Source organism: Halichoerus grypus, chromosome 5 (assembly GCF_964656455.1).
Source record: "Halichoerus grypus chromosome 5, mHalGry1.hap1.1, whole genome shotgun sequence".
In the NCBI taxonomy this organism is placed as follows: Eukaryota; Metazoa; Chordata; class Mammalia; order Carnivora; family Phocidae; genus Halichoerus; species Halichoerus grypus.
Window position 1 is genome coordinate 162,577,442 of NC_135716.1, and position 22,733 is coordinate 162,600,174.

At 48.3% G+C, this 22,733-nt stretch overlaps 1 protein-coding gene across 8 annotated transcripts in view; it reads left to right on the forward strand.

The window, feature by feature from the left end:
• PHC2 (polyhomeotic homolog 2) overlaps window positions 1–22,733 on the forward strand; it is a 110,663-nt gene that overhangs the window by 68,757 nt on the left and 19,173 nt on the right. For 4 of the 8 annotated variants that reach the window (XM_078073444.1, XM_078073447.1, XM_078073449.1 and 1 more), the window contains 3 exons: window positions 9,879–10,306; window positions 10,561–10,726; window positions 12,908–12,952. In XM_078073444.1, coding sequence (XP_077929570.1) covers window positions 9,879–10,306; window positions 10,561–10,726; window positions 12,908–12,952 — 639 coding nt within the window. Of the gene's footprint in view, window positions 1–9,878; window positions 10,307–10,560; window positions 10,727–12,907; window positions 12,953–14,996; window positions 15,257–22,733 lie in introns of those variants that run through there. The other 4 variants (XM_036065257.2, XM_078073448.1, XM_078073450.1 and 1 more) reach the window with 2 other exon arrangements.

Genomic DNA, 22,733 nt, shown 5'->3' on the forward strand with positions numbered 1-22,733 from the left:
GTTATTGGAGCATTTTCAAGCTGGCTGGCTGGTTGCCCCCAGGGAGAGTAACCAGTGGAGACCTGCGGTGGGGGGCAGTGGGGGATCATAGTGGAGAGGAATGTGTCCCCCTGGGGGCCATGTCCTCCCAGAACAGGCAAATGCTGTAGTCCCAGCTGGGACTGCTCCCACTGACAGCTGTTTGGGGGCAAAGCCCCTCCCCTGTGGCGAGCTCCCTGCTGTTCCTGCTCCTGTCACCTTGGCAACCGGCTTCTTTAGGATCTGCAAATAGAAAAGGTCCCTTATGCCCTGGAAAGGGGTGGGTTGGTAGGTGGGGGAGGGGAGTAAGGGGCAGAGAGCAGAGCCTAAGAGGTTGGGCTTCTCGGAAGGAAATTCAAGGACAGAACCAGGGAGGGCACAAGAGGGGCGGACAGCAAGTTCCCATGGGCCTAGCCTCCAGGGAAACCGAGTCCTAAGGGGGCTGGGCCACAGCTGCCCACAGGAGGCTTGGTTCTTGGAGTCCTCGTTCTAGGGGATAAACTCAGGGCCTTGGCTGCACACTCAGGCCCAAAGGTGAGGAGCGAGTTGCTGACCAGGAGGTTGATGCTGTGGAAAGAAGAAACTGTCAGGTCACTGAAAATTCTAGGCCCTTCCCACACAATCATGGTCCGGATGCCAAGTCTTTGTTCCGTCTCCTCATCCCTTCTCAGGTCTCATCAGAGGAGAGAAAACTCTCTGCTGGGAAGGCCTGCCACATAGCAGCTTTGTTTGATCACAGAGAGGGGTTTGTGTCAGGGAATAGTGATTTCTGTCTGAGATTGGCCCAACAACGTGGTGCTTGCTGATTCTAGGACTCTCGGGTACCACGTTGCTCTCCCAGAGCAGCTTCCAAGCTGCGAGAGAGACAACTGTACTTAGAGAATCCAATAAAAACAAAACATGCAAGTGGGCTCCTGATCTCGCTGGAGTCAAAATTCCCAACAATTTTGATGTTAAAATCATGCAACCAGCCATGAAGGCCATTTCAACTATCCACTGTAGGACCGAATTTAGATTACTAAGAAGTTCCTCTTTATATCAGGGGGGAAAGGGCTAGAGGATATCAGTGGAGGAGTTTATATTTTGCTTAACACGTCATGGGTGTATACACATGCGTGTGTGTGTGTGTGTGTGTGTGACAGAGACAGAAGAAGGGGGTACAACGGTGATATACAAAGGGCCTTGGAACTGTTGAGCCTTCTTTCCTGAAATCCTTCACCCTACGCTCCTATTATATTACCTCCACGGGTCATTGCCAGCCAATAATAATAATTACCAGTTAATAAACAACCATGTCGCAGGCACTGTACTAAATACCCACATATCTTACCTACATGTCTCACTTAATCCTAACAATGGTTATTCCATTCCCCCAAATGAAGAAAATATGACTCAGAAAGACTAATTAACTGTCGTCCCCAAATAGTTTTTCTCTGTCTCTTTAATTGTTTAGTTCAGCTCAGTAAATACTCATTTAGCACCTATTATGTGCCAAACATAATGCTAACCATGTGGGAGTAACAGAGACGAACAAGAGTTTAAATTCTAATTGGGGTTGTGGAAATCTGAGTTGTGCCTGAAAAATGAGTAAGTTTCAGGAACAGAACAGAAGGAGGATGATCTCAGCCGGCACTGGGAGGTACCTACACCCAGAATGGCCGTGTGTGCATGTGACCTTCTGTGCGTGTAGGTGGGACCTGCTCCTCCCTCCTTCCCCCTTGCCCCACTGCCATTAGCTGTGGGACTCCCAAAAGACTCAGTCCTGTCCTTCTGGTGTTTTACTCCAACACTTACCCCCTAAAGGAGCTTATCTGTTCTTACATTTCAGACACCTGCCACCTGTCTGCAGATGACTTCTCAAGATGTGTTCACCCCTCTCTTCATTCCCCTTCCCTATAGATTTCCTGTCTACAGAATATTCCCCCTAGGATATCACCCCACCTGCACACATATTTTTTTAAAGATTTTTAATTTATTCATTTGAGAGAGAGAGAGAGAGAGAGAGAGCCAGCGAGAGCACGAGCAGGAGGGAAGGTCAGAGGGAGAGGTAGAAGCAGACTCCCCACTGAGCAGGGAGCCCGACATGGGGCTGGATCCCAGGACCCTGAGATCATGATCTGAGCTGAAGGCAGACGCTTAACTGACTGAGCCACCTAGGTGCCCCTGCATTCACATTTTTAAAATCTACAGAATTCATAAACAAAATAAAAACAAAAACCTGGCTGTGTTCCTCTAGGGAAGAATACCCATCCGCAGTTTCCTGGCCACTGCTCGCAGTCGTGAGCCACTCTTATACCCCAGGCTCTCAATCTCAGGGTTATTTTGACTTCATTTTCCTTTACCGCAGAGGCAGAGTGTTATAATGGGAAAAGCCTGGGCTTCAGAGTTAGATCTGGTTGCAGACCCCAGCTTCCCTACTTACTAGTTTTATGGCCATCATCAAGTTACTTAATCTCTGTAAACCTCAATTTCCTCACCTATAAAACTAAGATGATTGTACTTCCCACAGGCTGTAAAGATGAGTGCGGTGGTGCAGAGGTGACTGGCACAGAGTAGGCTCGCAACACCAACAGCTCCCTTTCCCTCCTGAGTCCCCTCTTCCATCACCACCCGGCTCATCGCCAAGCTCCGATGATCCTTCCTCTGTGTTGGCTCCCTGCCTTCCTCCAAGCCTGCTGACTGTAAGAGGCTTAACTGATGGCCAGGAATTCCCACTCACAGCTGCTAGAGTCATCTTCCTCAGAGACTGTGATTTCTTTCTTGTTTAGAACCCTTCACTGTATCTTTATTTCCTACTTTACCGGCTGCAATGCCTGGCCTGTAGGAAGGACTCAATAAATAGCATGTTCATGACTTCTGATAAGACTGACTGACTCCAGGAGGGGCGGGGGGCTGCAAGACTCTCCCCAAATTGCCCACTGAGCCACTGGAATTGCTCATGGCTTCCTGGGACAGATCTTCTGCCTCCTCTCCCCCCACTCCTACCCCTTTGTGACTTACTTGACCCGTCACATACCTTTTACCTCCCTGCCTTCTGGCAAAATACTCCCTCTTCCTTGGCCTTCCCTCCAAGATGAGCTGCAAAGGTCGGAACAGCCTCCAGCTCATATCCCAAGGCTTGCCATTTTACTTTGTGCTCACTGGCTTTTATTATTCACTTGCCCATCAGCATTTTTTGAGTGTTTGTGACATGCAAGGCACTGTGTCTCATCTGTCAAGTAGAGTCGATTTTCCCTTAGTGCACCACATTGTCGCAGTCAACTGGAAACTACTCTCAGCTCTTGCTTATAAAATGGGAGCACTGCCCACTTGCCTCATCGGCTTACTGTTATGCATAAATGGGATTCAAATTATAAAAATGCTTTGAGAAGTTCAAAGCAACATGCAAATAGCTGATGTATTTTAAGAATAGCTTCATTTGATGAGCATCTCCTAGGTACGAGCAAAGCCAGTGAACCTTTTCATGATTTAAACTTCATATTCCATGTGATGCTAACAGCTACTCTATGTGGTGCATATGACCATTTCTAGAACAGGAAATCAAGATTCAGGGAAGGTAAGCAATTTGTCTAAGGTTGCACAGTCGATAGGTAGCAGAACCAAGCTCCAAACCCAGATCTGGCTCTAAAACCCATGCCTTTAGTCACTTATGCTGTACCGCCATCTCTCTGCCAAGGTGGGGTGGGGGCAGACATGCAGAAGCCAGTTTCTTTTTTTTTTTAAGATTTATTTATTTATTTATTTATTTATTTATTTATTTATTAAGAGAGAGAGAGCATGAGAGGGGGGAAGGTCAGAGGGAGAAGCAGACTCCCTGCTGAGCAGGGAGCCAGATGTGGGACTCGATCCCAGGACTCCAGGATCATCACCTGAGCCGTGAGCCCAAGGCAGTCGCTTAACCAACTGAGCCACCCAGGCACCAGGCCAGTTTCTTTTTGAATGCTCCAAGCTGCCTTATTAAGGAATTCTGCTCACAGAGGATATTTGCTAGTTTTGCCAGATGGCTGCAGCGCAGGCCCAGAGACATGAAGGCATAGGCAGACCACCATGGCATGCCCCTGCAGTTGGCAAGCCTGTTGTTATAACCTAGTATCTTCTTACAGGGAAACTTCCCTTAGCTCCACTTCCCCTTCAAACCCTTAGCCCTCAGCACAGAGGAACTGCATCATGGAAAATTCATGTGGCTATTGCTTTAGGTTTTTCTAAAAGGAGCTTCCCTGTCTATTTGTGTGTATGTGGGGCTCTGACCTCTAGAGTCAGCCTCAATCTCAGTCACTCCCAAGGCCTGATCCCACGAGACCTCTTCAGAGAAGAGCAGCCTCTTGTGGATGCCAGCGTAATTCAGGCCCATCCCAAAGCTGCCTCCTTGTCCGGCTCCTCTGCTGTAGACACTCTGGGCCTGGCTGTACAGGATGCCCTACAGCTTTCTGAATGCACTGTGGCATTTTAGGTCTCCGGGTCTTCCCACGTGCTATTCCTTCTGTCATCCTCCTAACTCTGCGTCATGGTAAACGCTTCCTCTGGGAAGCCTTCTCTGCTCTTCTCAAGCTGAATCCCTTTTTCTGTGTTCTCACTATTCGGGGCTTATCTCCTATTGCAACATTTACCAAGAACGGCCAAGAGTAAACGTCTCTTTTACTAGACTATAATCTGTTCTAGGGACCATGTTTTAGCCAGCACCAAACATAGTACTTGGTTTATAGTGGGTGCTTGCTAATGTTTGTTGAGTGAATGAATGGTTAAAAGTACCTCTTCACTTGCTAAGCCTTGAAGAGTAGTGGGCAGTAAAGAGTTATGCCATCCTCTCTCACAGGCATCCCCCCTCACCCGGAGACCAGGTAACTCTAGTAACTCTAGTCCATTATAGCAGAGTCTAGAAAAATAAGTGTACACGCAAGCCTAGACCCGTGAGGAAGATGCTGACAGCTCTGGTGTATTTTGGGACAAGAGTCTCAGCCTGTCTGGGGCAGTGAGCTGTTTCCTGCATACTTGAAGCCTTGAGATCAATAGAGATTAATTATTGATAAGTTCTGACAGTGGATGCAGTGAAGGGGGCGTGCCAGTAATCCCTCCTGCCTGGGGGACCTTAATCCTCTTGTTGCTAACAACCAACTGGTTTGGGAGCAGTGAATTGGCCTCTTGAGATTCTAAGGAGGCCGTTCAAGGTTAGAGCACCAGACAGGAAGATGAGCATTGCCTAGAGTCTCTCTTTTCTTGCTAGGATCTAATCTGTGGAGGTCCTGGCCCTGCCCCTCCCCTGCTCCATAACAACAGAAAGGGCTGATGGGGCCTTTCAGGGTTGAGGTCCCGTGGAAGCAACCCTCTGTTCCTTAGAAGCAATGGACTCTACAGCAGGAGGGGATGGGGGAGCCAAAGTGGGTGCAGGGGAAAAAATGAAGCTGCTGGGCATTAGAAAAAAATTAAGAAAAAGAAAAAAGAGGGGCGCCTGGGTGGCTCAGTTGGTTAAGCGACTGCCTTCGGCTCAGGTCATGATCCTGGAGTCCCGGGATCGAGTCCCGCATCGGGCTCCCTGCTCGGCAGGGAGTCTGCTTCTCCCTCTGACCCTCCTCCTTCTCATGCTCTCTGTCTCTCGTTCTCTCTCTCTCAAATAAATAAATAAAATCTTTAAAAAAAAAAAAAAAAGAGATTTCTGTGCATTAACATTTCATAAACTGATATGCCCCATCCTACCTGTGGGGAAGACGGGCATGGCCTGCTCTGGTATCATGGCTGCAATCAGAAAGGCCCTTTACTACCCCAAACTGAGGTGGAGGGCATGGCAGAGGGAGAAGCATTCATGGATCTTACCATGATCAGCAGCAGACATTTACTAAGCATCTGCAAGCATGTAGAGTATCATGTTGGACAACGTGGAAGGTGAAGGAGACATAAAAACTTTCCAGCTAAATTAAAGCATATCTTTTAAATTAAGAAAAAATTAAAAAGCATCATAGAACATGCCTTTGACTGAAAAAGGATAGTTGGAAAGATAGGAAACATACACAAGAATAAAAGCATTCCCGTTTGAGTTCATCTAGGACACCACCGATTGCAAGATGCACCATTATTGTATTAAACTCTAAGGAGGAAAAGCACCACCAGTTGAACTGACAGCAACTGCAATATGAAGCCCAGTTCAGAGGATGTTATGTTAAAACGGGGGGCGGGAGGGAGTAAAAGAATCAATTTTTAAGTATCAGTGAAATACATATACAAGATAGCACATGTTAAATCACAAATGAATCAAAGAAACAGAAACCTTCAGGAATTCTGCAGGAAAACCCATAATTTAGAGTTAAGGCAAAGAGGGAGACAACAGGAGCTGAGCCTGAGCCAAAGAAGCTTAAGCCTTTGGATCACTGAAGCAGAAGGAGGGCATTCCAGAAAGGGGAAGCACCGAAATCAAAGCCAGACAGGCACAGTGGGATATGACGTTTCATGCACAGCGAGTAGAGCAGTTGGGGTGGGTTGAAAGTGAGTGCAGGAAGGTAGTGAGCAGGGGTTGAACAGGAGGAGGGTCTTCCGTAAACCAGAATGCTGCTTAAACCAAAATGATCTGTGGGCTTATATCCCTCTCATCCGTGTTCTGGCTCTAAAGAGGAAAGGTTTTGTGGGACAAACAAGCTGGAGTCCCACAATGTTGGCATTCGTTCGTTCGTTCATTCTTTCATTCATTCATTCCCCAATACTCATTGAGCATCCACTAAATTCAAGGTTCTTTGGATGAAATAAATGAATCCCATAAATTCTGCCTACTAAAGGAGATAAGTCTTTTACTAAAATAACCATGAAATAGGTATCATCGTTACCCCTTTTAAAGATGATGACACAGAGGTACAGAGAGGTCAAGTAACTTGCCCAGCAGCACACTGCTAGTAAGTGGCCGAGCTAAGATTCAAATCCAAGCACTTTGACTCTAGAGCTTACACTTGACCACTGGACACACTGCATCTCTGAGGGCGGTGCAGAGAGACCTTGGTGTAGCTCAAAGGGAAGGGTCTCCTCGGCTGTAAGGGCAGGGAAAGAATTTGATTTGTGTGGCACTCTGGGCAGGATGAGACAAGGCATGAACTCTGTACGGAGGACAGTGAGTAGTAGATTCTCAGATCAAAGCAATAATAAAAATTAAAAGGTTGCAAAGAGATCTTGAATGCCAGGGGCTTTACACAGCAGACATAGAAGGATCCCTGATGGCTTTTTATCAGGGGTCAGATCTGTGCCCTAGGAAGATTAACTTGCAAAAGAAAGATTAATGTGCAATCTATAAGATGGATTATAGAGAGAAGAAAACGGAATCAGAAAGACCAATTAGAAAGTTATTGCAATACTTTAAATAAAAGGACTTTTGACCCAGGATAATGCTGGAGTTAAATTGTGGTCTTTGCTTTTTATTAACCTCAAAAGGTTACGGATGTACACTCCCCCAAAATACCTTGAGTCTTTGATCTATGAACTTATCTAAGGCTTCATGAGCTTTGCTTCCAGCATGGCATAGACTAGCATCATCTGTTCTGAAACAATGCCTCCGGTTTTCCACGAGCAGCACAGAGGGGAGAGAGTGGGATAGTGGGATAGACAGGGACGCCCTGGGAGATGGGCCCAGCAGTTGCTTTCCCAATCTTGGCAAGCAAACGTGTATTGTCCCTAACTGTACTCTATGCGCTGGAGACTTAGAACCGTTTTCCTCTCTGACCTTCTTTTTACCACCTTATACATCCTGAATTTTACACTACTTTCCTATGATAGCCACCCCCATCAGATTAGAGCTGAGAGAGACTCCTGTGCTCATCTCACCCAAACCTCCTGTTTCAGAGAAAACTCTGAATCGCTGAGAAGGAGCAGGACCCGCCTCCGGCCACAGCACAACCCGGGAGTGGTGGGACATGCCGCAGATGCCCAGCTCCCTGCCCCGCACCTGCACCCGCGCTCACCTCAGACGGGCAGCCCCTGGAACGACTGTTCCCGGGCCAGGACTTTGTGACTTTGGACTGAGAGACAGAAAGGTTGCTTGAGTTCTCAGTGACAGTGCCCATCCTTCTGCAGGTCTTCGTGGCCGCTCGAGCCTAACGGGGCACTGCATGGCGTCTGCGGGATCTCCCAGGTGCCTTCTCAACAGTCATCTCAAAAAGTCCTGTTTGTCTAGTTTGCCTGATTAACCATCTTTGCCTGATTAAGTTTTGAGCTATTTAATGTGGAATTGGAAGACAAGGCTTAAGTTGGAGGCAGGGGCAATTTATAGTCACTAAATGCCTACTGGCAATTTCCGTTTGGATGTTATCTACCATCACCTCAGACCCAGCGCATTTCTCTAAAACCCCTTTTCCCTCTCTCTGCCTACAGTGGTCAGTCACCAGGGACCGTGTTGTTTTCCCTTAACACCTCTTCTTTCCTTTCTTTCCTTTCCTTTCCATTCCGATTGGCCTTCTGCTTGGAACTTTGTGTTGGGCTGTGATGAGATAGTTGGAAATGGATGTGTAAATAGACGAAATTTAAGAAAGAAGGCCCCCTCCCCAATTCAGTTTGAAATCTGCTTGCTTTGCACCTGTCAGGATCACAGGATTCTTTTAAAATGTTAGCTCAGGATCCAAAATTTGCCTTTATTCTTATTGGCTGGGAGGCTTTGGTTGTAAAAATCCATTTGTGAGCTTCCAGCTGTGACCCTCTGCATTTGCAAGGCACAGCCTCTCTGCGGCGGCTCCCCAGCTGTGGGAGGTGGAGGGCCTCCGTCAGGCAGGACAGATTCGGAGGAGCTGCCCTCATGGCGAAGCTGGCCTGGATGCCACTAGGCAGGGTGAGGAATAAGGACAATCAATCTCTGAGCTGAATCTCTGAATCCCTACTATATACAAGGCATGAGCGAGACACTGAACGGATTACTAAAAAAGTATAAGAATCCTCACCTCAAAGAGTCGGCCTGGGTAAAATGGGAGAAGAAAAGGCTAGCGGCATGTAGCAACAAATGAATTCCAGTTCAGGACAAGAAGTTTATGTCTTTAGCACCCATCCGATGTAAGGCATTAGGCCCAGTTCTGGATAAAGAGATCCAGGATAGTTTCTGACCACAAGGGGTTCATGATCTTGAAGGGAAGGCAGCTAAGAAACAATTACAGTGCACTGTGATACACGTTCTTATGGTAGATGTCAGTCCAGCATACTTTGAGAACCTAAACCGAGATTGAAATCATCACTCTAATTGTAGCTAAAAATGATTGAGCATGACTGTCTGCCAGGCACCATGCTATGCACATTGTGTCACTTTTTTTCTTTTTATTCGCACAGCTTTTTCTCATTTCATCCCTACAACAACTCTCTGGGCGGGAACTGTTTTTATTTTCAACTTTCAGAGGAGGAAGCCTAGGCCCAGAGAGGTTTAGCAGCTAGCCGGAGGGCCCTGTGTATGTAAGAGAGTCCGGGGCCCCGTGTGCAATCCACTCTCCCTGGAGGAGGCCCAGCCTGAGCAGAGCTAGGGTTGGGTTGGGCGGAGGGAGGCCCCACCGATTGCAGGCTCAGAGAAAAGCGAGGGAAGGGCACGGAGGGGACAGAGAACATGGCACGCTGTAGAATCTGAAGAGCTGGCCTGGTCCAAGAAGGCTTCCCAGAGGAGGTGAGTCTTGCACTGGGTTTTGAGGGGCAGCCCGAGGGAACTAGGCTTCAGCACAGGAGGAAGGCAAGGAAACAGAGAGTTGGGCCGTGGCAGTGGCCAGGCCAGGCCAGGCTCTAGGTGAAAGCTGAAAGATCAAAGCCCGAGACCTTGAGTCTGGGAAGCCGTCGTGATACGGAGGTGGGAGGGGCAGAGTGGGGGCCACGGCAGAAGATGAGGTCAAGCTGTGCCCCCTGACCTGGTCTGTCCCCCCCTTCAGCCTATGCTCAGCTGCAACCGCACCAGCTCCTCTCGCAGCCGCCCTCAAAGCACCTGCAGCCCCAGTTTGTGCTCCAGCAGCAGCCCCAGCCGCCAGCGCCGCCGCCGCCGCCGCCGCCGCCGCCGCCGCAGGCCCGGCCCGCGCTCCAAGCCCAGCCCCACCCCCAGCCCGCCGCGGCCCCTCCCGGCCTGACCCTGCAGCCCAGCCCCGAAGCCCACGCCATGCCCCTAGGCCCAGTTACACCCGCCCTGCCTCTCCAGTGCCCCGCGACCAGTCTGCACAAGGCTGGCGGCACCCAGCACTGTCACCCTCCCACGCCAGACGCTGGGCCTCATAATGGATACCCTGAGGGCCTGGCCCACACCCCTCAGCGCAGGTTCCAGCACGCTTCGGCTGTCATCCTACAACTGCAGCCCGCCTCACCAGTGGTGAGTAAGCCAGTGCCAAGGTCCAGGGAACAGACGGGAGGACGCAGCTCCGTCAGCGCCACAGCGCCCGCGTGGAGGTGTTTTTGTCAAAGTCCTGTCTGGGTGATCCAAGAAAGCCCAGGGGCCCCTCCCTAATTTGGGGCTGGCTGAACCTTAACATCCTTGCCGGCCACCCAAACTCCTCGGAAACGGGAAGTATCCGAGGATGTAGAGGCAATGTGTGAGCAGATGATCCCTGTCCTGTCCCTTCATAGCCCCAGCAGTGCGCCGAGGATGACTGGAAGGAAGCAGTACCTGGGGAGAAGAGTGTGCCCGAGACTCGGTCTGGCCCATCACCCCACCAACAGGCCATCGTCACTGCCATGCCTGGAGGCCTGCCCGTCCCCAAGAGCCCTAACGTCCAGCAGCCCCCAGCTCACGGTATGAAGTGGAGTGGGACCCTTGAGGGAGGGGAGCGAGTTGGCCTTCCTGGCCATGCCCTGGCACGTTTCACTTGGGCGGGTAAACCACCGCAGGCCCACGAGGCAACAAGGAAGCTGGGTGGGTGGAAATGGGGCTGGGGGTAGGGGGAGGAGGACTGGAAGATGAACCAAAGGGAAAGAAAGGGGACTCAGAAGATAGAAAAGGAGAGAGAAAGAAAAGGAGAGTTGAAAGTTCTAGATCCAGACTCTGAGGCCTACATGTCATTGCTGTCAGGTGTATCTGCATATCCATACGCCAAGTTGAGAGTTCAGGCAGGTTTCCAGTTGTCTCAATTCTCTGCTTCGCTTGCTCCGAGAAGGAGTTCTTGAAATTGGAAATATGACAAACAGCTGCCATAGATCAAAGATACAGCAAATGCCTAGGGGGAGCCAGAAGGGGATTCAGAATGAGTTCAGCTCATGGAAAGCGTTTTTGAAAGAACTGCTCAGCTCCGGGATCCCCAGCTGTCTGTCTGTGAGTGCCCAGTGACAAATGGCCTTCTCCATGACTGGGTTTCAGGACACGCTGCTGGACCCCTCTACCCTGTTGGGAGAGTCACAGCATGACCTCTGGGTCCCCTCTCTGCTGGTGCGCAATCTTGGCCCAGATCTGTGACATTCTGAGCTGTGGGCCACCTACAAGTCAGGGAGGCAGTTCCAGTCATCGGACTAAGTATGTGCTGGAGTCGGGGTGGGGAGAGTGGAGAGACGAAGAGTTTGGAAACTCAAGAAGGAGAAATGAGAAGACAAGCACTTGGGGACAAAGTAGGGGAAAGGGCTATCAATGTCCTATAAGGAATAGAGGATGGGATCAAGGAAAAGGAAAGCAAAAGAATGTGGAGAAAGAACATCAGGAAATTTAAAAGACAGGAAGGAGGCCATCCGTTCTCTTGGCACACTTGCAATAAGAAGGGATTCACCAGTTTGAAAAGCAGCCCATTCCACAGTGGAGTTGCTCTAATTATCAGAAAGTTGCTCTTCAAATTAAGCCAAAACCAGCTCTCCTGGAACTCCCATCACTGGCTGTGAACGTCTTGGGAATTGTAACAGTCCATCTCCTGTCGCCTTCGTAGACAGTTACCGTGTCTCTTTCCTCTCCTTCCCATTAAAAAAGGGAAAATCTCCAGGCTGCATATCTGAGAACTTTTTTTTTTTTTTTTTTAACCCATCCCATGTCAAGACCTCCTATTCCCACCACCATCTGGTCATTCTTGTTTAGCCACATTCCACCTTTGCATTAATTCTCCCCAAGTATGAGCCCCCAAATTAAGCACAGTCATTCCAAATATAAAAAGCCACTGGCCACCATTGGTTGGCACCTGGACATAGCTTCATACGCCCTTCAGGGAGCAGGACTGTTTCGCAGATCTGCATGGTATGGTAGGGAGGAACTGAGATTTGTCTGCACACCTACTAGGTGCCAAGTACTGTTCTAAGTTTTCCTTCCCTCGTTCATGATAACCCTGAGAGAGAAATATTATTGTCCCCATGATTCGGAGGAGGGAATAAAAGCCCATAGAGGGTCCAGGTCACACTGCTATGAAGGGCAGTGCCCTGACTCTGGCTCCGAGCATAACTCCCTCACCTTCCTGCATCACATGATGCACCCAGAGCCCCGCAGTAGCTCCTCCCAGCCAGGGGAATGACACCGTTGGCTCATAGAGCACTGTCACCTGAATCCCAGAGGGCTGGGTTTGGGGTTTATTTTTTATTTTGTTTTTAAGGTTTCTTTTAACACGGACTGCTATCATTCCAGGTCTCCACAGTCTCAAACTTGTACAATTTATATTTTGAGCCAAAATATATAGTTAATTATGCCTATTAAATGTTATCTTGTGAATTCAGCTGGTAGTTCCTGCCCAGCAAGAAAATAGTTAATAGCTAATATTTACTAAGCCCTCTCTGCCAGGCTTTATGTGTATTTCCTCATTTAGTCCTGACAGTAACCCTATGAGGTAGAAGGGACTTTTATCATCCCCATTTTAAAGATAGGAAAACAGAGACACAGAGAGAATCAGTGAGGGGGCAGAAATGTTTTAGATCTGGATTTTGTGATTCTTTGTATTAACTCCTCTGCTTGACTTTGCCATCTGTAAATCATATAGCATGTTCTCTTTGTCTTTAACCAATGTGCTGATAGAAATGTTGAATAGGACCCGACTGAGGACACATGCTCTGTCTGCAGGTTGGTGATAATATGCATTCTTTGTTCAAGTACTTGTTGTCCAATAACTCCTAAATGAACTGACATTTGCCTATCTTTCTCTGTCTTCTCTATAAAGCTCTCAAAAATCTCTTTCTGAAATCTATACTTATAACAAGCATCCTGTTCCTGAGGTACTATCTCATGAGAGAAGTGGGCTTTGCACAGTGGAAACAACTGTGAACCACCCGAGACTTAAATATTTATCCATTCTATGTTCGAATGCCTGCTCGTTGCAAAGCACTGTGGGCTGGGAGGTAATACATAGAGAAATAAGGTCCGTGCCCTACCTTCAAGGAGCTTAAGGTCTGCTGGGAAAGACGAGAAATGCACAGGAAGAAAACATACAATAAAAACCAAAATGTGATAAATGCCATAGAAGGATTATAGGTAAGTACTTTAAAAGTTAAGAGGGAAGAGTTACCAGCAAGTAGAGATTATCAGGATAGATTGCTGAGAGGAAGGGGCATTGTTCTAGAGCAGAGGTTGGCAAACTACATCCCAAGGGCCAAATCCATCACATCGCCAGTTTTTGTAAACTATTTAATAATGGTTTTTACATTTAAAAATTCTTTTAAGAATCAAAAGAATGCTTCATGATATGTGAAAATTATATAAAATCTAAATTTCAGTGTCCACAAATAAAGTTTTATTGGAGCACAGCCGCGCTTATTCATGTGTGTATTACCCGTGATTGCTGTCCTGCTACAACAGCAGAGCTGAATTGTTACAACAGAGAAAGTATATCCAGCAAAGTCTAAAATATTTGCTATCTGGTTCCTTACAGAGAAAGTTTGCCAACCACTGTTCTTGAGTCTAGAACTTGAAGGATAAGTAGGACCTAGACATGCAGAGTTGGGGAAAGGGCAATCTAGAAGGGACTATAGGAAGTAAAGGTAGGGAGGCAGGAAAGTGTGGGCCTGTTTGGGAAATAGAAGTTGAGTGTTCTATCCCATGTTATCTTTGTAAGTATAAGAAATGCAAATCAGAAAGGAGGAGGAAATGGGAATGTTAATGAAAGAAGACTTTGAAAATTTGAAAAATAGTAGAGGGGAGGGACGAGGAATAAGGAGAAGAGGGAGTGAAGTAAACAATCAGGGCATATAAAATAAATGTAAGACGCAGAAACAAAGAAAAAGGGATGAGACCTGAAGGGGGAAAGCGTGGGGGGGGGGGGAGAATACGAATGCTTAAAAAGGCAAGAAAATGGGGAAATGTTGGGAAAAGAGAGACGTCAAGCATGGAGGGAGAAGTACGTGTCATCGATTCCTGGTAAAGCTGGGGGGTGGGGCGGTGAGACGCGTGAGTCACCTTGTACGTCTCTTGTACCCCTCACAGCTCCTAGCGTATCTAGTGAATGAATGTGCTTCGCCATGACAATCCAGTTTAAATCAGTGTGGTTTAGGAAGAGAAGTAACATTTATTGGGCTCCAACTGTGTGCCAAGCACTGCAGGCAATTTGTGTAAATGTCCTCAGTTAACCTTCACAGTAAGCCTGAAGAGTAGGCATTATCCCCGTTTATGGAGCTGTAACTGGGTCACTTTGGTCATTACTTAACTTCTCTGATCCTCAGTTCCCAGTGGGGAGAATGACTACTTGTAGTGTTATTGTGAAGCCTAAGTGGGGATGCGTGCGCCGAGGGCTTGACACATACTAAGCACTCGATTACTGCTAGTCGTTATTATTATTGCCTCCGAATTGGCCGGGCGGGAGTCAACAGTCCGCCACGCCACTGGGGACTTCGGACCGGCCGCGGGCAGACGTCCTCGCCGCGCTGCGCCCGCCTCCCTAAACCGGAGGCCGACGTCCCTAACCCGTCGCCGGTTCGGGGCGCCTTCCGGAGGGCGCGGGGCGGGGCCGGCGCGGCCGCACAAAGGAAGCGCGCGGCCGGGCTTCCGCGCCGGCGCCCCGCCTCCCGAAGACCCCGCCCCGCGCGACCAGGCCCCGCCCCGCGCCGCGCCCCGCCCCCGGCGGAGGCGGCCGCGGGAGCCCTGCCGGGACGCGCCGCATTGTCTCCGCGGCGGCTGCAGCCCTCGAGCGCCCGCCGCGCGCGCGCAATCCGGCCGCCGCCCGCGCCCCCGCCCCGGCCTAGCGCCCCCGCCGCCCTTTGTTGACGCCGGCCAGGCCGGTGCGGTCGGATGCGCCGCGGCAGCCCCGGGCCCCGGCTCGGAGGCTCCCGGCGGAGAGGAGGCGGCCCGCCCGGGCCCGGGACCCCGCGCGAGGCGGCGCCCGGCCGAGGGGCTGCGTAGGCCCCGCCCGGCCAGGCCCAGCCGGGCCCTGGACAGGTCAGTGCCCGTGGCGGGGGAGGGGTTCTCGCCAGGAGGGGGCCCGCGGCCGGCGCTCGTCGCACGGGAAGCCGGGCACCGCCCTCCGGTGCCACTCCCGGCCCGGGCCTGCTCGGCTGCCAGGCCGTGCCAGCCCGCGACTCTCGCCCTCTCGGCGCCTGGGAGGTGTCCTCCGCCTGCCCCCCTCGTCGGGGACCCTGCCTGCTCCGCACTCCCCCGGAAGCCGCTGTGTCAACCTCAGCGTGCCAAACGCTTCCGTGTGTGTCCGCGCCCCTGCCCCCGGTCCCCGCACACCCCACCCCCACCCCCGTCCTCCCGGGACGGCGATTTACCGGGGCGATGGACGGGTCGTTTAGGGGCAGGGCTGCTGGCATCCGCTGCGCTCTGTTGGTAGGGGACTACCTAGCTTGGAGGGCCTGCGGCTTCGCTGGAGAGTTTTGTTTTTAATCTAGTTTCAGTCTCACGAGGTTTTTAATTGGATGGAAAGGACAAGCTGTTCTGTGTCTGTCCTGTCTTCCATTTTTAGAAGAGCATTTTCTCTCTTTCCCATGCCAAATGAAGGTATGCTGAATTGTGGATTCTTTACATAAAAATCGGGATTTGTGAGATTTCTCTATTTAAATTGAAGTCCGCAGAGAGGGAAATAATTTGCCCAAGGTCAGGTTGCAAACTGATGGTGAAGCTACAGTCACAACTCGTGGCCCCTGACTCCTGTATGGCTGGATACCACCAGTCTGTGCCAGCGATACCCCCACCATCCCAACTCTCTCCGTCCCTTCCCCACCCCCGCCGTCGATACCTAAACGGATTTCACTGACATACTTTCAGTTCTGATAACTTTCCTTTCCTCCCTACTCCATACCCAGAATGTTCCCCTTCTTCCAGTGCGGTCTACAGACACAGTCTTTTATTATTATTTTTTTTTTTTTTTTCCTGCTTTACAAATCAGTGACAGCTTTCCCCTTAGACGGCTTCCATCCTAGAGCTTTAATCCCCTCCATTAGCATATTGGGCCCAGAGGATCCCTTGTTGTGAAATAAGCAACCGACCTAAATCCACCATATGTCCCCGATTTTTCTAGGACAGCCCCAATTTAAAATATTCCATCCCATTGTCTATCAGCCCAAGTGTCTTGATTTTTGGTTTAGAAAATAATGTCACTTTAAGTGTATCAGACCCTCTGTCCTGGCCTTTTCCAGCCATTTGGCTCTGGGGCATAACTGGGTAATCCAATTATCATTCACCTGGGATTTTTCTTCTCCTCCTGAGTCAACCCAAATGTTGGAACTGCCAGGATTTCTAGATGAGTCTGAAAATTACAGGCTAATGAAGCAAGGAAATGCCTTCTTGCTCCTATATTTCTCCCCCACTCCTGCCCTCCCCATCTTTTATTCTAGTGCAGGGCAGCAGACCTGTGGCAGGGTCTGTTGATCAGGGCTTAGGTTTAGGTCACAGGGATGTAGGGCATTGTATCATTTCGCCTGTAAAATAGGAAGGAAGTAACTTACCATGTTGGTTATAGGGCAGGAGATTCTGTCTGGAATCTTAAGGTACCTGCACAGCTAAGTAGTTTTGGTCTCACGCAGATCAACACACTTTTATTCGGCTCCTGCTTCATATAAAGCACTGCGGTAAGCATTGTGGAGAAAAAAAAAGTGATTTTCCCACATAGCCCCCAACATCTGGAGATCTGTATTTGGAAGTACCCACACTTTTGAATCAGCTGATAAACTGTGTTTCCCACTGTTTCTATACCTGAATTCCAGTCCCTGCAAGGCAGGAACCAAAGTTTCTGGTTTGGCTCATTCACAGGGGCTGGCTTGTTTCACAGAGGGTCCAGCAGATGGGTAATGGTGCTCTTTTGGCACCTGCCCTTTCCAGGCACTCTTTGTCACGTGCGCCCTGCCCACCCAAGATCTGTTTCCAGGCTTGTCTATACACACTGGAAGAATAGATGCCTTTTTTTCCTCCAGCCTTACTCTTGAGAAAGTAGGTAGTTTCTTGGTGTACATTTCTGTTGTTCTTGAGTTGGTTTCTGTTATTCAGCGGTGTTTGCTTGAGCCGTCTCTCCTGTTGTCACTCCTTGTTTTGTTTTGTTTTTTTTAAACTGTTGTTTTACTGAGATGTGGCACATAGATGCTTAAGGAATATTGGTATTCCATCATGTACTCACCTCCCAGCTTTTTCCACCTCTCTTCCACATCCTGACTTAATTTCTAATTTCCCTTTGTCAGTCATACTCAATATATATTACTTCACTTCCCTCAAAGTAAGGTGGAAACTCCAGCTCTTCTTTCTGTCCCAGTAATGATTGTCTTAGCTGTAGGACTCATCAGCCATTGTCTCTCTCCATTTCAGTGGAGGATGAGCTTTTAGGAAGGTGTTTGTTATGCTTCTCCAGACATATCTCCTCTGTCACTGACTTTCTAGTCTAAGCTGATTGATCCTGAGATTTCTCTTCCTGCCACCAGACCCCCTCCCCCATCTATGACCCTGTGCCTGTTACTTGCTTTGGCTCAGCCCCAGAATCCACTCTTTTTCCGACCACATCCTTTTTCCTGCCTTACTCATTTCCTGTCTCAGATACTTTGGATCCTTTAATTCTGATCTTTCCAAGGGGAAGAGAATAAACCAAGAGAAGAGGAGTAAGCAGATAGATGATCTTCTAAAATTGAACTGTTCTTTCTCGCTCTTACATAGGCTGTCCCCTCCCTGGGTTTTCTTGTTTAAGAAAAAAAGAAATGATGACTGTCTCAGAATTAAGAACCTCCACCTGTGAGTCCCTGTCTTTTTGTCTTTTTTTTTTTTTCCCCTGTTGTGAATGTATAAAGAGGATAACTTAGAATCTTAGACTCTCCCTCTAAGTCTCTGTCCTCCTTTGGGCTGTGGGCCTCATGCTAGGCATTTGGTAACCATTTGCAGAATAAAGTTCAGCCACTTCCTATCAGAGTCCTTCACTTTCAGCTCGCGTGGATCAGTAAGCCAAAAATAAAATTTAAATGGGCGCCTGGGTGGCTCAGTTGGTTAAGCAACTTTCTTCGGCTCAGGTCATGATCCTGGAGTCCCAGGATCGAGTCCCGCATCGGGCTCCCTGCTCGGCAGGGAGTCTGCTTCTCCCTCTGACCCTCCTCCCTCTCATGCTCTCTGTCTCTCATTCTCTCTCTCTCAAATAAATAAATAAAATCTTTAAAAAAAATAAAATAAAATAAAAAATAAAATTTAAATTAAAAAAACTAGGGAATAGGATGTTGGTTCCAGTTCTGGTAATACTGCTCCATGTTAGTATGCTATTTCCCAAGGGTTCCCCCCCCTTCTTGTGTCATTCCAACTTTATAGTAAAGTTCTCCCAGCTGTTCAGTGTCATATAATCTCCAGGTAGATTTGGTCCCGTCCTCAAAAAGATTCCCTTTTGAAAAGATACATCTGCTAGAGAGGAGAGTAGGTAAATGAGAATAAGGAGTCTTCATAAGTGATATTTTTTCTTTTATTCCCTTTGTTTTGTGCCATTCTGCAACTGGAAGATGAAGATGATGACTTTCTGTGGTCGGGAGGAGTCTCACCAAAGTGGTTGTAGAGAGATGCTATTGTGTTTTCCACCCCCGTGGAAAAGCAGGGTGAGGACTGGCTGCCTTACGCCATCTGCCCCCATGAGGCCTTTGTGCCAGTAGCAGGAATGACTCTCTCTGCAGTGACTTGGCACCTTGTTTGGTGGAAAGCAAAGCTGGCCTACCCCTCAAGGTTGATGTATGAACATATGTAGATTTATATTTTTAAAGTTTTTATGGCATGGTTTAAACTATAATGTGAGTCACCTCTTAAAGATTCTGAGTATGTTTTCTCTTAAAAAATTAAGAAGTATGCCTGTTTAAGATGACTTACTCACATCTCAAATAGATGTAAGGTTTCATTTTGAGCATTAACTTATTTCAAAATTTCAGTTTGAATTACCAGCTACATCAGACCACTGATTTGAGAAACTCACAGGCAGGCCACCCCTAGTTCAACTTTATGACATTGGGGGAATTGTTAGGAAAATAATCAACCATTTGTTTATCCAAAACAAAAATCTTACAGATTCTGGACTTTTTCCCGTCAATAACAAAAGTAGAGTGTGACTGACATAGTCAAGAAATGGGCTGTTTTATAGTTAATCAAGAGTTACACAATTAAAATTTATATACTATTAAATTTATATACAATGAAAAATGTTAGTTTTTGGAGAAAGAAAGTGTAGTAAGAAACAGCACATAATTTAATAAATTGTTGTGTGAGTCATTGTAAGACCATCTCAGCCAGCATGATAAACTTAATAGGGTTTGTTTTTTTTCCTTCCCCTTCCAGATTATTTATACTTAGTGAAAAAGGATGTGTTTTCCTTCTCTTTCAATTTCCAAATGATTTTTTTAGTTTAGATAAGTCCAAAAGAAGAGCACGTTCTTTTGATGTCGCCAAGAAAGGATTGTTATTAAACAGGCATTGCCAGTTCTGAGATAAATCCAGATGTTGAAAAGAGTCCTGGTTTGCTAGTAGGGTTTCTCCTTATCCTGGGGATTAACGAGTGTTGAAGGTGTTGAAGCAAATATCTGTTTCCTGGATGATTTTATTCTCAGCAGTGAAATTTATTTATTATAGGTTCTCTTAAAAAGAGATGCCTATCAGATGCCATGTCAACCGGCTCTTCTCCAGTAGGTTAGGAGGACCAGGCCTGAGACTGTTGGCAACAAAGTGAGAGCTCTTGACCACTGGGGCTTATTGTTAAGGCTTTAGTTGCAAGGCTATTATGTCTCAAATAGTGTATGATTATCCCTAGTTACTGATATCTTTAGCATATTTGAAACCATCCATATGGGGCCTAAATCCATATAATCCAAATCTATCTTAATCTATAGTCATCCAATCTATAGTAAGACATGTTTTTGTTTTTAAGATTTTATTTATTTATTTGTCAGAGAGAGAGAGAGCGAGAGAGGGCACAAGCAGGGGGAGCGGTAGGCAGAGGGAGAAGCAGACTCCCTGCCGAGCACCCTGGGATCATGACCTGAGCCGAAGGCAGACACTTAACCGACTGAGCCACCCAAGCATCCCAAGACATGTTTAATTAAAGGATCAAAGCAAAGGACACTTCAAATTGAAACAAAATTAATGCCAGTCAAATACTGTTTTTACAAAAATCAGTGAAGTCCACGTTTTCAGGCCTCCAGTAGTCAGTATTAATCTGTTCTATCAGCTGATTGGTAGCAAAGTAGGGTGATTGCAGACTTGGACAATGATTTTAGGAAGGAAGAGAGTAATGTTTGCCACAAGCAGAAATGGTCGGGAGGATTGGTTTGCAAGATAAGTATTATGTATCCCATTCTATGGGCGAGACAGCGGAGGCTTAGCTTTTTCCCCACTTTCTCTCACTCTCCCCTTCCCCCTCCCCCTCTCTCTCCCATTTATCTGAGAATATTAGTGCTCCTGCAGTTGGTAAATAATAAGGCAGCGTATCAGGCAACGTAGTGGCCTTTCCTTATTATCAACCTGAAAATAATTATGGAATTTACTAAACATTTCTAATTGTCTTTTTTCTTTTTTTTTTAACTATTAGAAACCCATCTTCCATGATTTTGCCTTCAGCCTTTTAAACTAACTTCTTTTCATGGGCTAAACTACCTCCCGGCTTTACAAATTCCATGAATTTACTGCTCTCTAGGTAAAGTTCTTTAGTTGCTCCAATCACCTTGTCTGGCTTCTGGGGTTCTGCACTGTGTGATACCCTGAGACTCTTTACCCAAGAACTGTATAGAAAGGGAGCGTGGTGGTTCCCTCATCCTGGGGATTAACGAGTGTTGAAGGTGAATTGAGACATTTGGTTCGCCCTGAAGGCAGGTGCATTTCTGTTCTGTTGCTGCCATTGTCAAAGTGGAAGTAACATTTCTTCCTTGAGCAGCCTGACCTCAAGAGGACAAGAACAGGACACCCTGCATAGGCCAGGGTGTCTGAGGAGCATGAATGGTACCTGAGTTTGGGCTGATGGAAGAAGAGTTCTCTCTGCCCTGGAGCTACAAGAAGCCAGGCTCAGTGAGAGCGAGATTGAGAGATTAAAGCAGGTTTCCTAATATCTCGGGTTTCAGTGATGTTAGCCCTCCTAGGGCCAAGTCCAGCCTGTTCCACTGTGTTGTTCCTACATTATCTTATTTAATCCTCACTGTGGCCAAGTGAGACAGGTCTAAGTACCCATTTTACAGATAAGGAAACTAAGGCCTCGGGTAACTTGTCCAGGATTACAAACTAGGATTTAAGTCTAAGGGCCTTCTGATCCCAAAGTCGTAATGGCCACGTTGCACAGCTTCTAAATGAGATCAGTGCCAGGCATCTTACATATAAAAATTCTAATATTCACTATAACCTTGCAACATAGGCAGTATGATCCTCATTTTTACGGATGGAGGGACTAAGGCTCAGAGCAGGTATCAAGTGCTTGAAGCTCACAGATAAACCAAAGATGGAACCAGAAGGCAGAATATGAACCCAGAGGCACCGGCTCCGCCCAGAGCCAGCACTCCTTCCACTCTGCTGCTCTGACCTCCATCTTCTGTGATCGTGAGGCCTCCAGTGTAGAGCCTCTCCTGCGGGTCCCAGACATGTTGTCTTTTGAAGTCCTAGCACCTGCTAGAGAACTATGGTGGGAGAATATCTGGGAGCCCTCGACCTCAGCAGTGGATCCCGTGGGCCTGGCTCCATCCAAGTAGAAGTCTGAAACCCCTCCCTGACTCCCTGCAGTCAGAGTTAGCTGCTCTTCCCTGGTGCATTGACCTGTCCCGAGGGAAGTCACCGCGCGGTCCTGCAGGTGCTGCTGCCGAGCTTGGTCCTGGTGCCGGAGGAGCCTGGCGCGGGGGTCTGCCTGCGGGCTGGGCAGCAGCTCCTGCAGCTGTTTGGAAATCCCCCAGGGCTCCTGTTGTCCTGACCTGCATGGGGGAGGGTGGCTGTTCGCTCCATTGCCTCCTTCCTTCATAGCGGGGGGGGGGGGGGGGGGGGAGGTGGCAGCTTGGAAAACATTCAGCTGTTTACAATTCAGCTTATGTACACTGTAGCTGGGGATTGTGGGTGAGTCAGAAGGGCCGCTCTCTCTGCCTGTGTCCTCAGAGATGGCAGGAAAGTCAGCTGTATGGTAATGGCTGCCAGCGAGGAGGAGGAGCCCTCCCTCACAGATGCCTTAACCAGAGTCGCTCAGCCAGATGCTGAAGATCCCAGAAGCACGTCTGCCCTCCAATCCTCTTAACCCAGGCTCGACGAGGTCATTTTGCTGTGACACCGAGAGCAGGGTTGGGGCTACCTGGCTGAGCCTCGCTTTCGTTCTGCCAGCCAGCTCCCCTGCAGGGACCCAGGCGCAGACCCCGAGCCTCGCCATCCTGTGCCTGCTCCACCAAGTGCCCAGAGCGCCCCGCCTGTCACTGCCGACTCTTCCCCTCTCGAGAGAGCTCGGTCAGAGCAGGCT